General features: G+C 45.4%; 1 protein-coding gene across 1 annotated transcript in view; it reads right to left on the reverse strand.

Annotated features, from left to right (window-relative positions):
* The window catches only part of LOC137647264 (protein FAN-like), a 72405-nt gene that overhangs the window by 40850 nt on the left and 17392 nt on the right, over nucleotides 1-14163 (reverse strand). The window contains exons 6-7 of the mRNA XM_068380657.1: nucleotides 13369-13554; nucleotides 11823-11894 (exon numbers count right to left, since the gene is read on the reverse strand). Coding sequence (XP_068236758.1) covers nucleotides 11823-11894; nucleotides 13369-13554 — 258 coding nt within the window. The remainder of the gene's footprint in view (nucleotides 1-11822; nucleotides 11895-13368; nucleotides 13555-14163) is intronic.

Below are 14163 nucleotides of genomic sequence, written 5' to 3' on the forward strand. Positions count from 1 at the left end.
TCCGTCCAATGTCGCGCCCCAGCCCGAGTCTGATGCGTCCGAGTAGAGATGAAGGTCGGGGGTCTGAACAGCTAATGAGAGACCCTCCTTGAGAAGAATGTTGTTCTTCCACCACGTTAGAGTAGCCCTCATCTCTTTGGAAACAGGAATAGAGACCGCCTTGAGCGTCATATCCTTGTTCCAGTGAGCTGCTAGATGGTACTGAAGGGGGCGGAGGTGGAGTCTCCCTAACTCGATGAACAGGGCTAGCGATGAAAGAGTCCCTGTTAGACTCATCCACTGCCTCACCGAGCATCGGTTCTACTTCAGCATGCTCAGGATGCACTCTAGGGCTTGGTTGATTCTTGGGGCCGACGGAAAAGCCCGAAAAGCTCGACTCTGAATCTCCATTCCCAGGTAAACGATGGTTTGGGAAGGAACGAGCTGGGACTTCTCTAAATTGACCAAGAGACCCAGTTCCTTGGTCAAATCCAAAGTCCATCTGAGACTCTCCAGACAGCGACGACTTGTGGGGGCTCTTAAAAGCCAGTCGTCTAAATAAAGGGAGGCTCTGATGTCTGCCAAGTGAAGGAATTTCGCAATATTCCTCATCAGTCGCGTAAACACAAGAGGTGCCGTGCTTAGGCCAAAGCACAGGGCTTGGAACTGGTACACAACCTCTCCAAAGACGAATCTCAGAAAAGGTTGGGAGTCTGGATGGATGGGAACGTGAAAGTAGGCGTCTTTCAGATCCAACGAGACCATCCAGTCCTCCTGCCTGACCGCTGCTAGGACCGACTTCGTCGTCTCCATTGTGAACGTCTGCTTGGTGACATAAGCATTGAGCGCACTGACGTCCAGCACCGGTCTCCAACCTCCTGTCTTCTTGGCCACCAGGAAGAGACGGTTGTAAAAGCCCGGGGATTGATGGTCCCGGACTATCACCACTGCCTCCTTCTGTAACAGGAGCGACACCTCTTGATGTAATGCTAGCCTCTTGTCCTTCTCCTTGTAGTTGGGAGAGAGGTTGATGGGAGATGTGGTCAGAGGGGGATTGCGGCAGAACGGAATTCTGTAACCCTCCCTTAGCCACTTGACAGACTGAGCGTCTGCACCTCTTCTTTCCCAGGCTTGCCAGAAGGTCTTGAGTCTGGCTCCTACAGCTGTCTGGAGAGGAGGGAAGTCAAAGCTTGCTTTTCGTGGACTTGGCACCTTTCTTGGACTTGCCCCGGTGACTGTCTGCACGGGAACTTCCTCGGCTGGGGGCTCTGCCACGAAAGGGCGGAATGAATCTGGTAGCAGGTGTGTCAGCCACAGGGGTGCGGTAAGATCTCGGCACTGAAGGTACGGTTTTAGCCTTACGTGCTGAAGAGGCCATGAGGTCATGCGTATCTTTCTGGATAAGAGCCGCAGCCATCTCCTTGATTAGCTCCTCCGGAAACAGGAACTTGGAGAGAGGAGCAAACAGCAACTGTGACCTCTGGCAAGGGGTGATACCAGTAGATAAGTAGGAGCATAGATGTTCCCTTTTCTTGAGGACTCCCGAGACAAAAATAGAAGCAAGTTCGCCAGAACCATCGCGAATTGCTCTGTCCATACAGGACATGATCAGCATGGCCGAGTCTTTGTCAGAAGGGGCAGTCTTCTTGCTCAAGGCCCCCAGGCACCAATCGAGGAAATTAAAAATTTCGAAGGCGCGAAAGACTCCCTTCAACAAGTGGTCCAGATCAGAAAAAGTCCAGCAGACCTTCGAGCGTCTCATAGCCGACCTACGGGGAGAGTCAACCAAACTTGAGAAGTCGGCCTGGGCAGAGGCAGGGACCCCCAAGCCAGGTTCCTCTCCCGTGGCATACCAGACGCCCAACTTAGAAGCCAGCTTAGGAGGAGGAAACACAAAAGATGTCCTTCCCAGTTGCTGCCTGGACTGCAACCAATCCCCTAAAACCCTCAAAGCTCTCTTTGATGATCTGGCGAGGACAAGCTTGGTGTAGGCAGACGTAATAGGCTGCATGCCTAGAGAAAACTCGGATGGAGGAGAACGAGGGGTTGCAGAAACGAAGTGTTCAGGGTATAACTCTCTGAACAGAGTGAGGACCTTACGAAAGTCTAAGGAAGGTGGCGACGACTTGTGTTCCTCCACATCAGAAGAAGGATCATCCAGGTGAGCAGCTTCATCCTCAGAAACCTCATCTCCTGAGAGTTGAGAAGCGAGAGGTAACGGTATAGCGGCATGCTGAATGGCTGAATCCTGAAGAACGGGTGCATGCGCACTTGCGGATCCATCATCACGCCTCTGCTGAAGAGGATGAGGGCTGGCAATGACAAAGTCATGAGGCTGGGGTGAAGGAGGTTCTGCGGAGGTCTGAGGAGCAAGCGTGGTCAGAAGCGAATGCTGTAAGGCATGAGGCTCATGCTGCATGGTATGCGGTTCATGTTGAATGGGAAGAGGCTCATGCTGCGAAGAATGCGGCTGCTGCATGCGTTGAGGAGGCTGCCTCATAGCATGAGGTTCCTGCCTCAAGGGTTGCGTCTGCCTCAAGGGTTGAGGAGGTTGCTGCGCCGAGAGAGGCTCTTGCCTCAAGGGTTGAGGCGGTTGCCGCATAGCATGAGGTTGCTGCCTCATGGGTAGAGGAGGTTGCCGCAACGCATGAGGCTCCTGCCTCATGGGTAGAGGAGGTTGCCGCATAGCATGAGGCTCCTGCCTCAAGGGTTGAGGAGGTTGCCGCATAGCAAGAGGCTCCTGCCTCAAGGAAAGAGGAGGTTGCTGCATAGCGCTGGTACCTGGCAACTCCCAATGCGGCAGCTCACGCATGGAGGCAGGAGGAGCCTCAACATCATACGTCTGGCAGGGTGGACTGCGCAGAGGTGGAGGAGCGCTCGCAGGAGGAGGTGTGCTAACCTTCTCTGCCTGAAACTCCTGCATCAAAACCGCAAGCTGAGACTGCATTGTCTGCAGCATAGACAACGTGGGATCAACAGAAGTTGGAGCAGAGGCCTGTTGAGGCATCGCTTTACCTCTCTTAGGAGGTGTGCAGTCATCAGATGACTGCGGCGAGTCCGAACTGGCCCAGTGGCTACACCTGGGCCGTTGGACTCGCTCGGCCGGGACCTTACGTTTAAGAGGTCTTGAGACCTGGGTCCAGCATTTCCTCCTGGAAACTTCTTCCGCAGACGAGGAATTTAAGGGCTCAATCGTCTGGGAGTGGAAGTGACGATCTCTATCAGATACGCCCGCAACCACTGAGGATACAACTGTGCGCCGATCAAGGCCTGCCGAACCCTTTTGCCCTTCGACGTTGCTTCTCCCCTGGGCTTGGGAGCTTGCAAGAGGTCCCGGACTGGGAGGACGACTGGCACGCACAGAAGTATCCTCATGCGCAACACTGACACTGACACTAGGCACAGCACTGGCACTAACACTTCCCACTGCACTTTTCACTTTAAGTTCCTTGACATCTGCCAAGAGAAGATTGTGGTCACTCACTAAAGACTCCACCTTATCACCAAGAGCCTGAATGGCACGTAACATATCCGACATATCAGGCTGAGCACTCGTAGTAGGTTCGGGGGTCACCACTACAGGGGAAGGAAAAGGTTGAGGATCATGGGGGGAGGAATAAACCAAAGAGCGAGAAGAACTCCTCCTAACTCTCTCCCTCTCTAACCTAGTCGTATACTTGAGGAATTCATTAAAATCGAATTCCGAAAGCCCAGCACATTCCCCACATCGATCTTCCAACTGACAGGATTTTCCCCTACAGTCGGAACAAACGGTGTGAGGATCAACAGAGGCCTTCGGAAGACGCCTATTACAAGTCCTAACACTACATCGCCTAATTTTAGGAGCTTGAGAGTGGTCGGACATCTTGAATTTAGAGAACAGTCAAGGGGGAATTCCAAAGTAAAGCAAAGATCGTTAACCAATAAATCAATTTAATTCCAAAAGCTATCTAAGCTAAGGGAAAAGCTTCCTGTATAGCGAAGGCTAAATTTTAGAGCAAATACTTCACCAAAACCGTGAACAAAGACTCCAAAATCAACAGCGTATCCATGTAGGTCTTGCCGGCGGCACGACAGAGGAAAAATTGAGGTGGTGTTGACAAGAAGTACTGGAGTACCTGACCACAGATGGCACTGGTGAGTACACCCCCCTCTTGTATAGCGATCGCTGGCGTATCCCGTCCGTAGATTTCTGTCGGGCAACAGAGTTGACAGCTACATGATTATCGGATAAGATTAATATTGAAAAAACTACTTTAATGGTAATTCACTGTAAACTAAAAGAACAGTAACAACTTGTGCATGCATCCTAGTTGAAAATGAAGCATCTAAAGACTCCCGAGTAGCTAGACTTCAACGGAAATATTTCAGTTTTCGCTTATCGTATTCATCTACCGGTAATACTATAAGAATATGAAATGACACTTCCCCGAAACAAAGCAATGTTAACCCTTTTACCCCCAAAAAGGACGTACTGGTACATTTCACAAAACTCATCCCTTTACCCCCATGGACATACCGGTACGTCCTTATAAAAAACTGCTATTTACATTTTTTTTTCTTTGCATATTTTTGATAATTTTTTTTGAGAAACATGTTATTTTTATTAGTAAAATAAATTTTTGAATATACTTACCCGATAATCATGTAGCTGTCAACTCTGTTGCCCGACAGAATTCTATGGAGGGATACGCCAGCTATCACAATACTAGAAGGGGGTGTACTTACCAGCGCCACCTGTGGCCAGGTACTCAAGTACTTCTTGTTGACACCTCCTCAATTATTCCTCGGTCCCACTGGTTCTCTATGGGGAGGAAGGGAGGGTCAATTAAATCATGATTATCGGGTAAGTATATTCAAAAATTTATTTTACTAATAAAAATAACATTTTTCAATATTAAACTTACCCGATAATCATGTAGCTGATTCACACCCAGGGGGGTGGGTGAAAACCAGTGTACAAGATTAAAGGATAGCTAAGTATCCCATATTTCATATAACAGTTATCTCAAATAACAATGAAATAATAAGTACCTGGTAAGGAAGTCGAATTGAACCGTTACTCTGTCTCTTTTTTAAGTTCGTCTTCCTTACTGAGCGCAGCGTTCCTCTTGGAGGCTGAATCAACCCAAAGGTGCTAAAGTATACAGGGCTGCAACCCATACTAAAGGACCTCATCACAACCTTTAACCTCGGCGCTTCTCAAGAAAGAATTGACCACCCGCCAAATCAACAAGGATGTGGAAGGCTTCTTAGCCGACCGAACAACCCATAAAAAGTATTCAAGAGAAAGGTTAAAAAGTTATGGAATTATGGGAATGTAGTGGCTGAGCCCTCGCCTACTACTGCATTCGTTGTTACGAATGGACCCAGGGTGTAGCAGTACTCGTAAAGAGACTGGACATCTTTGAGATGGAATGATGCGAACACTGACTTGTTTCTCCAATAGGTTGCATCCATAACACTCTGCAGAGAACGGTTCTGTTTGAAGGCCACTGAAGTAGCCACAGCTCTCACTTCATGTGTCCTTACCTTCAGCAAAGCAAGGTCTTCTTCCTTCAGATGAGAATTTGCTTCTCTAATCAGAAGCCTGATGTAGTAAGAAACTGAGTTCTTAGACATTGGTAGAGAAGGCTTCTTGATAGCACACCATAAGGCTTCTGATTGTCCTCGTAATGGTTTTGACCTTCTTAGATAGTACTTAAGAGCTCTAACAGGGCAAAGTACTCTCTCTAGTTCGTTCCCCACCATGTTGGACAGGCTTGGGATCTCGAACGACTTAGGGCAAGGACGGGAAGGAAGCTCGTTTTAGCCAAAAAAAACCGAGCCGCAAGGAACATGTAGCCGTTTCAGATGTGAAACCTATGTTCCTGCTGAAGGCGTGGATCTCACTTACTCTTTTACCTGTTGCTAAGCACACGAGGAAAAGAGTTTCTAATGTGAGGTCCTTAAAAGAGGCTGATTGGAACGGTTCAAATCCTGATGACATTAGGAACCTTAGGACCACGTCTAGATTCCAGCCTGGAGTGGACAACCGACGTTCCTTTGAGGTCTCAAAAGACCTAAGGAGGTCCTGTAGATCTTTGTTGGAGGAAAGATCCAAGCCTCTGTGGCGGAAAACCGCTGCCAACATACTTCTGTAACCCTTGATCGAAGGAGCTGATAGGGATTTTACGTTCCTTAGATGTAACAGGAAGTCAGCAATCTGGGTTACAGTGGTACTGGTTGAGGAAAACTGCATTGGCCTTGCACCAGCTTCGGAAGACTTCCCATTAAGACTGATAGACTCTGAGAGTGGATGTCGTCCTTGCTCTGGCAATCGTTCTGGCTGCCTCCTTCGAAAAGCCTCTAGTTCTTGAGAGACTTTCGATAGTCTGAAGGCAGTCAGACGAAGAGCGTGGAGGTTTGGGTGTACCTTCTTTACGTGAGGTTGACGCAGAAGGTCCACTCTAGGAGGAAGAGTCCTGGGAACGTCGACCAGCCATTGCAGTACCTCGGTGAACCCTTCTCTCGCGGGTCAGAGGGGAGCAACCAACGTCAACCGTGTCCCTTTGTGAGAGGCGAACTTCTGAAGTACCCTGTTGACAATCTTGAACGGCGGGAATGCATACAGGTTGAGATGGGACCAATCCAGCAGAAAGGCATCCACGCGAACTGCTGCTGGGTCTGGAATCGGAGAACAATACAAGAGGAGCTTCTTGGTCATCGAGGTAGCGAATAGAACTATGGTTGGCTGACCCCACAGGGCCCAAAGTCTGCTGCAAACATTCTTGTGAAGGGTCCACTCTGTGGGGAAGACCTGACCCTTACGGCTGAGGCGATCTGCCATGACATTCATATCGCCCTGAATGAGCCTCGTTACCAGCGTGAGCTTTCGATCTTTGACCAAATGAGGAGGTCCCTTGCGATCTTGAACAACTTCCTCGAATGAGTCCCTCTCTGCTTGGAGATGTAAGCCAAGGCTGTGGTGTAGTCGGAGTTCACCTCCACCACCTTGTTAAGCTGGAGGGACTTGAAGTTTATCAAGGCCAGATGAACTGCCAACAACTCCTTGCAATAGATGTGAAGTGTCCTTTGCTCCTGATTCCATGTTCCCGAGCATTCCTGTCCGTCCAGTGTCGCACCCCAGCCCGTGTCCGATGCGTCCGAGAAGAGACGGTGGTCGGGGGTCTGAACAGCCAAAGGTAGACCTTCCTTGAGAAGAATGCTGTTCTTCCACCACGTTAGAGTAGACCTCATCTCTTCGGAAACAGGAACTGAGCCTGTCTCTAGCGTCATGTCCTTTATCCAGTGAGCAGCTAGATGATACTGAAGGGGGCGGAGGTGGAGTCTCCCTAACTCGATGAACAGGGCCAGCGATGAAAGTGTCCCTGTTAGACTCATCCCCTGCCTGACTAAGCATCGGTTCCTTCTCAGCATGCTCTGGATGCATTCTAGGGCTTGGAAGATCCTTGGGGCCGACGGACAAGTCCGAAAAGCTCGACTCTGAAGATCCATACCCAAGGAAACAATGGTCTGGGATGGAACTAGCTGAGACTCCTCAAAATTGACCAGGAGGACCAGTTCCTTGGTCAGAACCATAGTCCATTTGAAAATCTCCAGACAGCGACGACTTGTGGGAGCTCTTAAAAGCCAGTCGTCTGACGGAGCCGGACACAAGATCATGATACTGCTGCACAGTCTGTAAACTGTCAATCATGGGCAAGCGAGGAAGTACAGTGACAACCCGAATCTGTCTAGACTATCTGGGTCGTACAGACAACTCCTTAACGGGTTGCTGAGGTAGCCGCACTGCGTCACAACAAGTCCCTTCTGTTGGTTGTTGAACGTCTTCCCCGTGACACATTGACTCCGTAAACAAAAAATCCTCTAACAAGGACTAAGCTTGGACTGCATGTCATGCAACACAGCTCAAGGTCTATGGGAGCAGGTGTGGTAACAGACGGGATTAGCGGCTGAAGTGGAACCATTACCTTCCCTGTAAGCATGTTATGCTTAAATAAAAGTCCATAAGAGGTTATGCAGCTAAAGGCTCCCTCCAAATGACAGAGTCCTCAAGGGAATATCAGAAGGAGGGAGAAAAGAACTTTCTCATCTACAGGGACCTTATCCTAGAAAAGCTAAGTTCTCTGAGTGAGGGTTCACTGGTGCAAAAGCAGCAGACTAGAAGGCAACGTTATGAAACTGCTTGACAGTCTAGTGAGTTGGCAACAACCCAAGATATGTTGAGAAGCATGCGGTAAGGTATGCAAAGTATGATGAATGCAGAGTATGCTGTATGCAGAGCATGCTGTATGAAGAGCATGTTGTATGCAGAGCATGCTGAATGCAGAGCATGTTGTATGCAGAGCATGCTGAATGCAGAGCATGCTGAATGCTGAGCATGTAGTAAGCAGAGCCTGCTGTAAGCAGAGCCTGCTGTAAGGAAAGCAGAGCGTGTGCATGGCGTTTAACATTCTCAGAAATTCCATGACCAGTGCTAGAGTGCTTTATGCATGCTTGCATGGGGTTTAAAAATCAACATAATGTTAACCTTACATTCATAACTCATGATTCATATTTTTGCCATGGTTTGAAAATGGAGGTAAGGTATGCTGAACAGCAGAGTCAGAACGAGCTGGAACAACAACAGTGGAAGGTGCAGAAAGTTCCTGTTCCTGTGGTATGAGTGGAGCGTGAAGAGACCGAGGTTGCGCAGAACAAGGTAAAGTTCCCGCAAGCAGAGGTGTCTGAGGCGCAGGATCAGGGTGCACGGGTTGAGCTCGGTGCAGCAGCTGAGGAGACTGACTCACAGGTGGAAGAGGTTGTACCTCCACCGAGAGTTGCACCACCGGTGGAGCAGCCAGGGGAGGAGGAGGAAGAGTGGAGTAATCCTCCTGATCCCAAACCAAAGGTTGCCTTAAAGAAGGCTGAGGCTGAACAACACTGGGAACAGCGAACACAGAAAGAGGTTCAACATCGTACGCCTGGCAGATGGTGCTGCGACTGGGTGCAGCGAGTGCAGGCGGGTTGAGCACAGGCTGAACGGGTGCAGGTGGAGGTGCAACACTCTCAGCCCGACACTCACGCAACAGGTCCGAAAGCTGTGCTTGCATGGACTGTAGTAGAGTCCACAACATCGTACGCCTGGCAGATGGTGCTGCGACTGGGTGCAGCGAGTGCAGGCGGTTTGAGCACAGGCTGAAAGGGTGCAGGTGGAGGTGCAACACTCTCAGCCCGACACTCACGCAACAGGTCCGAAAGCTGTGCTTGCATGGACTGTAGTAGAGTCCACAACATCGTACGCCTGGCAGATGGTGCTGCGACTGGGTGCAGCGAGTGCAGGCGGGTGCAGCACAGGCTGAACGGGTGCAGCCGGTTGGTGCACCACCGGTGCAGGCGGGTGCAGCACAGGCTGAACGGGTGCAGGCGGTTGGTGCACCACCGGTGCAGGAGGAGGAGGAGGTGCAACACTCTCAGCACGACACTCACGCATCAGGTCCGAAAGCTGTGCTTGCATGGACTGTAGTAGAGTCCACAACATCGTACGCCTGGCAGGTAGTACTGCGATCAGGTGGAGCGAGCATAGGCGGGGGGAGTGTAGGCGCACTCTCAGCCCGACAAACTGATGACTGAGGAGAGTCAGAGCTAACCCAATGACTGCATCCGGGTTGTTGAACTTTACTTCGTACGTCTGGCATAGGTCTGGACTTACGTTTAAGAGGTCTTGAGACCTGAGACCAGAGTTACTCTGCCTATATTTTCTCCTCTAAATCTCTTCTGCAGACGAGCAAAATAAGGGCTCAATCGTCTGCGGGTGGGAGTGACGGTCTCGGTAAGACACGCCCACAACCACCGAGGATACTTCTGTGCGCCGATCAAGGCCTGCCGAACCCTTTAATCCTTCGACATTGCTTCTCCCCTGGGCTTGGGAGCTTGCAAGAGGTCCCGGACTGGGAGGACGACTGGCGCGCACAAAAGTACCCTCACGCATAACACTGACATACTTTGCGCTAATCACTTATCACTTTGATTTCTGTTTGCACTTATTTCACTGAACTCGAAACTTTAAGTGGTTTGTACCTGAAACACGCAATTCTATCCTTCTCAAAAGTTAGTAATTGCGAAAACAGAATTACAATGTAACAGAAAAATCTAATGAAAGAAAATTCAGTGGCTGGAAAGAGACTAAACACTAGATCACTCTAGAAACGTTTAGTTTCTTCCCCTAAAGAGACTAGGGATAAGAGCAAAACGATAACGACGTTACTCGTACGCCTGGCAGGCTTGAGGGAAACGTTTATCCTCTTTCTCCCTCCGTCTCTATCTCTCTCTCTCTCTCTCTCTTGACTTAGAACCTGAGAGAAGAGCCCAATCATATATATCGTTAAAACATATTATTGTTAAAGGAAAAAACTGAAATATTTCCCAAAAAGAAAAGTTCCTTAATAGGATCAAAACCATTAAGTTAAGAAAGAATGAACAAAACGCTAGACACGGTTACTCTTACTGCAATGTGAAACCGTGAACATTCTTTCTCTATCGTAACGATAGAGTGCAAGTTGAAACGTTCTGAACGTCAACAACTGCCGAGACAAACAAAACGTTAGTTCAACTTTGAAAAAGTACGAGACTATCAAAGAAATTCTTTCAAAGACCTTAAAATAGCATAATATGTTAACAGGTAAAACCGAAATGACGGGCTCACGATAATTAACTTCGGTACCAAGAAAAGACCGCCTACTATTAGGAAGGTCGAATATAAACAAATATAAAAATTAATTTTAATAAGTTTATAATAAAAGGAAGTTAATCGAAGAGGCCTATAAGAGGCGGAGAGATATAAAATAAATCTATAACTTTTGTTAAGCAAAATTAAGAAAAAGAGTCTATACTCTCTTAGACACCAACACTTCCGTCTAAGGGAAGGGTCGGCCATTGAAAGGTGAACGAGAGTTCATACTCTCTTCGTCACCAAAATTAATCAAATTAATTCCAAAAGCTAACTAAGCTAAAATAGAAGTTTCCAGTAAAGCGACAGCCGAAATCAAAGAGAAATACTTCACCAAAGTCGTGAAAATACTCCAAGAACATAAGCGTATCCCAGAACGTCTTGCCGGAAGCACGACAGAGGAATAATTGAGGAGGTGTCAACAAGAAGTACTTGAGTACCTGGCCACAGGTGGCGCTGGTAAGTACACCCCCTTCTAGTATTGTGATAGCTGGCGTATCCCTCCATAGAATTCTGTCGGGCAACAGAGTTGACAGCTACATGATTATCGGGTAAGTTTAATATTGAAAATTCAGGCATTTTCCAAGAGAATGAGACCTACCTGACCTCTCTATGATGAAAATTAAGGCTGTTAGAGCAATTTAAAAAAAAATATACTACAAAATGTGCTTGAAAAAAAATAACCCCTGGGGGTTAAGGGTTGGAAAGTTCCAAATAGTCTGGGGGTAAAAGGGTTAAATACTGTATCACAATTCTTTTATACTGAGTAAAAGGATATATGGCTATTATAGTATCAAAGCTATAGGTTTTAAAATGGTTCTACATCACTCACAAATCAAATAGATAAGAGAATGACATCTATGGGGAAAAGAAAAGAAGCTTAAAACTAATTTTGATCCAATATTCAGTCTTTTTTAAAACTTTAGAATGATAAAATAACCTGCTGCAAGGAAAAATCCTACTTCAAAATAAATCGGTGCTCATACTGTAATACAAAAACCAATCTTAAGAACATAGTTTCAACATTTGCATATTTCAACTTTAAATACTTAAAAATGTAAATAGGACACCAAAACTATGCATTACTAACTCTTAAAAGAAAGTTAATATGCGACGGGCACAGTTCACTCACCACTTGTCTCAGAAGATAGCGTCTCCTTATAACTTGTCTAATCTCAGGAATTCCAATTTTAATAACTGGATGCTGGAAAAATACCAAATCATTTTTAACCTGATTACAATACATGTAACAAAGTGAGGCTGTATCCACACAGACCGCGATTCGGCAGGAGCTGGAAGGAGCGGGCTGAAGTTTGAATTTGAAAACCACTGAATCAATGAAACCATTTACACAGTTGAAGATGATGGCTGGAATGGTCTCACTGGATTCAGTGTATTCCCAATTCAAGTTTCAGCCTTCTCCTGCTAAATTGTTGCATGTGTAGAGGCAGCCTAAAAGATAAAGCATACAATGGTTAAGAATAAAGAATAGAGTAGCTTTAACATTATCACAAGCCAATCAGCAACTCTAACTCTAATAGCAGAATGTATAAAATCTAGGCTTTATAAACCCTGCACTGGGACCATGAAGGCCACTCAGTGCTAACAGGGAAAAGCAACCAGTTGCCCTATGTCAAATTTGAGACAGGTTGAACAACAAGATGGAAAACAGGAAGCAGGAATGAAAGTAAAATAAAAGGCTAATAAGCGAGACCTGCTAGAGGCCTACGGAAGGTACCAATAGGGAAAGCAGCTCAATATGGAAAAAGAAACAGAAGTTAAGAACAAATTACAAAATAACAAAATTAGAGAAATCAAGATAATATAAAAACAAGTAACTTGGTTGACCAAAAAACATTTGCACCCAATTTTAACTTCTGAAGTTTCATATTCTAATAATCTATATACTATACTATACTGTCCTTTCAATTCACATTTTTTTTTCTAAATTGAACCCCAATCCCAGATGAAAGGCTATTTTCAATAAAATACAATGTCCTTAATACAATCAACACAGAGTTTGTGTTTTTCCAAGGCTTTACAGGCTAAAATAGTGTACCAGTTTTGTTATTATGAAGCTTAGTACTGTATTCTTACACACTAAATGTTAAAAATGTATCAAATTTAAAAAATCGCTTTCAAGGTCCAAATTACCAGTTCACATAGAATATCAATCATAACTGGTGTGAACATCTTCTCTAGATTTTTTTTTTTTCCAGTGGTCAGAAATTGATGCTCTAAGGATGCTTGGGCCTTTAAAAGAATCCTGATTTTCTATACTAAGTCACTAAAATTTCTAATTAATTTCACAAAAAAAAATAGTTACTTTTGAATAGCATACTGTATACAGTGTATTTTAAATTATGTCAGGTAAAGAAACACTTTATTTCTAAAATCCTAATTAGGTTTTCAAGGAATTTCCATTAGGCTCCTAAGTACCCTCCCTGAAAAGTATGCACTACTCTCCTCAGAAGCTGACAGATATTAAAGTCATAAAAAAAAAATATTGCTTTACATAAATCTTAATCTTGAAAACAATTCAACACAAAGAAAAGAACAATCAAGTCACAGCAGCAATTATAATGGAATAATTTGACGTTTACCATCAGTTTATCAATAAAGTGTATTGCTTTTTACATTCTAAATAACATACCAAGTAAGTTTTTAAGGCAACATACCTTTTCTGCATTATTATGAGGCTGGAAATATAATTTGGCATTTGTGAGCAAGATGGTGCCAGGGTTAGTAACCAACGGGGTGACCTTGTTGGCTTGTGTCTCTATCACCTCAGTTTCCGAGAGGTTTTCAAGCAGCGCCCTATCAAACCTCTTTCTTCTTTGTCTTGAACGGACAATAGCTTGAATCTGTTGAATCATTCAGAATGACAGTGTATTGGATGCCATGGTATTGGAAAAGTTGCAAATTTTAGTCATGATGAAAAACTGCTAGAATGTATAAAATACTGTATGAATAACAGTAAATGGCACATTTAGTATTGCATTTTCCACAAACCTTAGATAGTGAATGACAGTTATAACAAGACAATAATTATCTTGCATAGGTAGTATGATCATAAGCAATAACACATTTGAATTGTGTCAATTCATTTGGGACAGTTTTAAGCAAGATTTTTCAGAACTTATGTATAGAAGCATTAAAAAATTACAAATGCTTTAAATATTTTACAGAAATGAGTACTTCAACTAGTTAGCCAAAGAATAATGGACACATGCTTGACTGTTAACATGCTAAAAATTATGCTTGTATATAGAACAAACTGCAGTTTCTTTTTTTTGTAAACCAAAGATAGGATGAAAATGGAAATTGAATAACTAACTTTTATTTAGTTGAGAATATTCTCTTAAATTTAAGACCAAAACCCAAAAATTCTTCCAGCTGACACTTGGTAAGGCTATAATCACAACCTACTTACTTTTATTAAATACTGCCAATTTGTACATACATACATATAC

Source organism: Palaemon carinicauda, chromosome 9, assembly GCF_036898095.1.
Source record: "Palaemon carinicauda isolate YSFRI2023 chromosome 9, ASM3689809v2, whole genome shotgun sequence".
Taxonomy (NCBI): domain Eukaryota; kingdom Metazoa; phylum Arthropoda; class Malacostraca; order Decapoda; family Palaemonidae; genus Palaemon; species Palaemon carinicauda.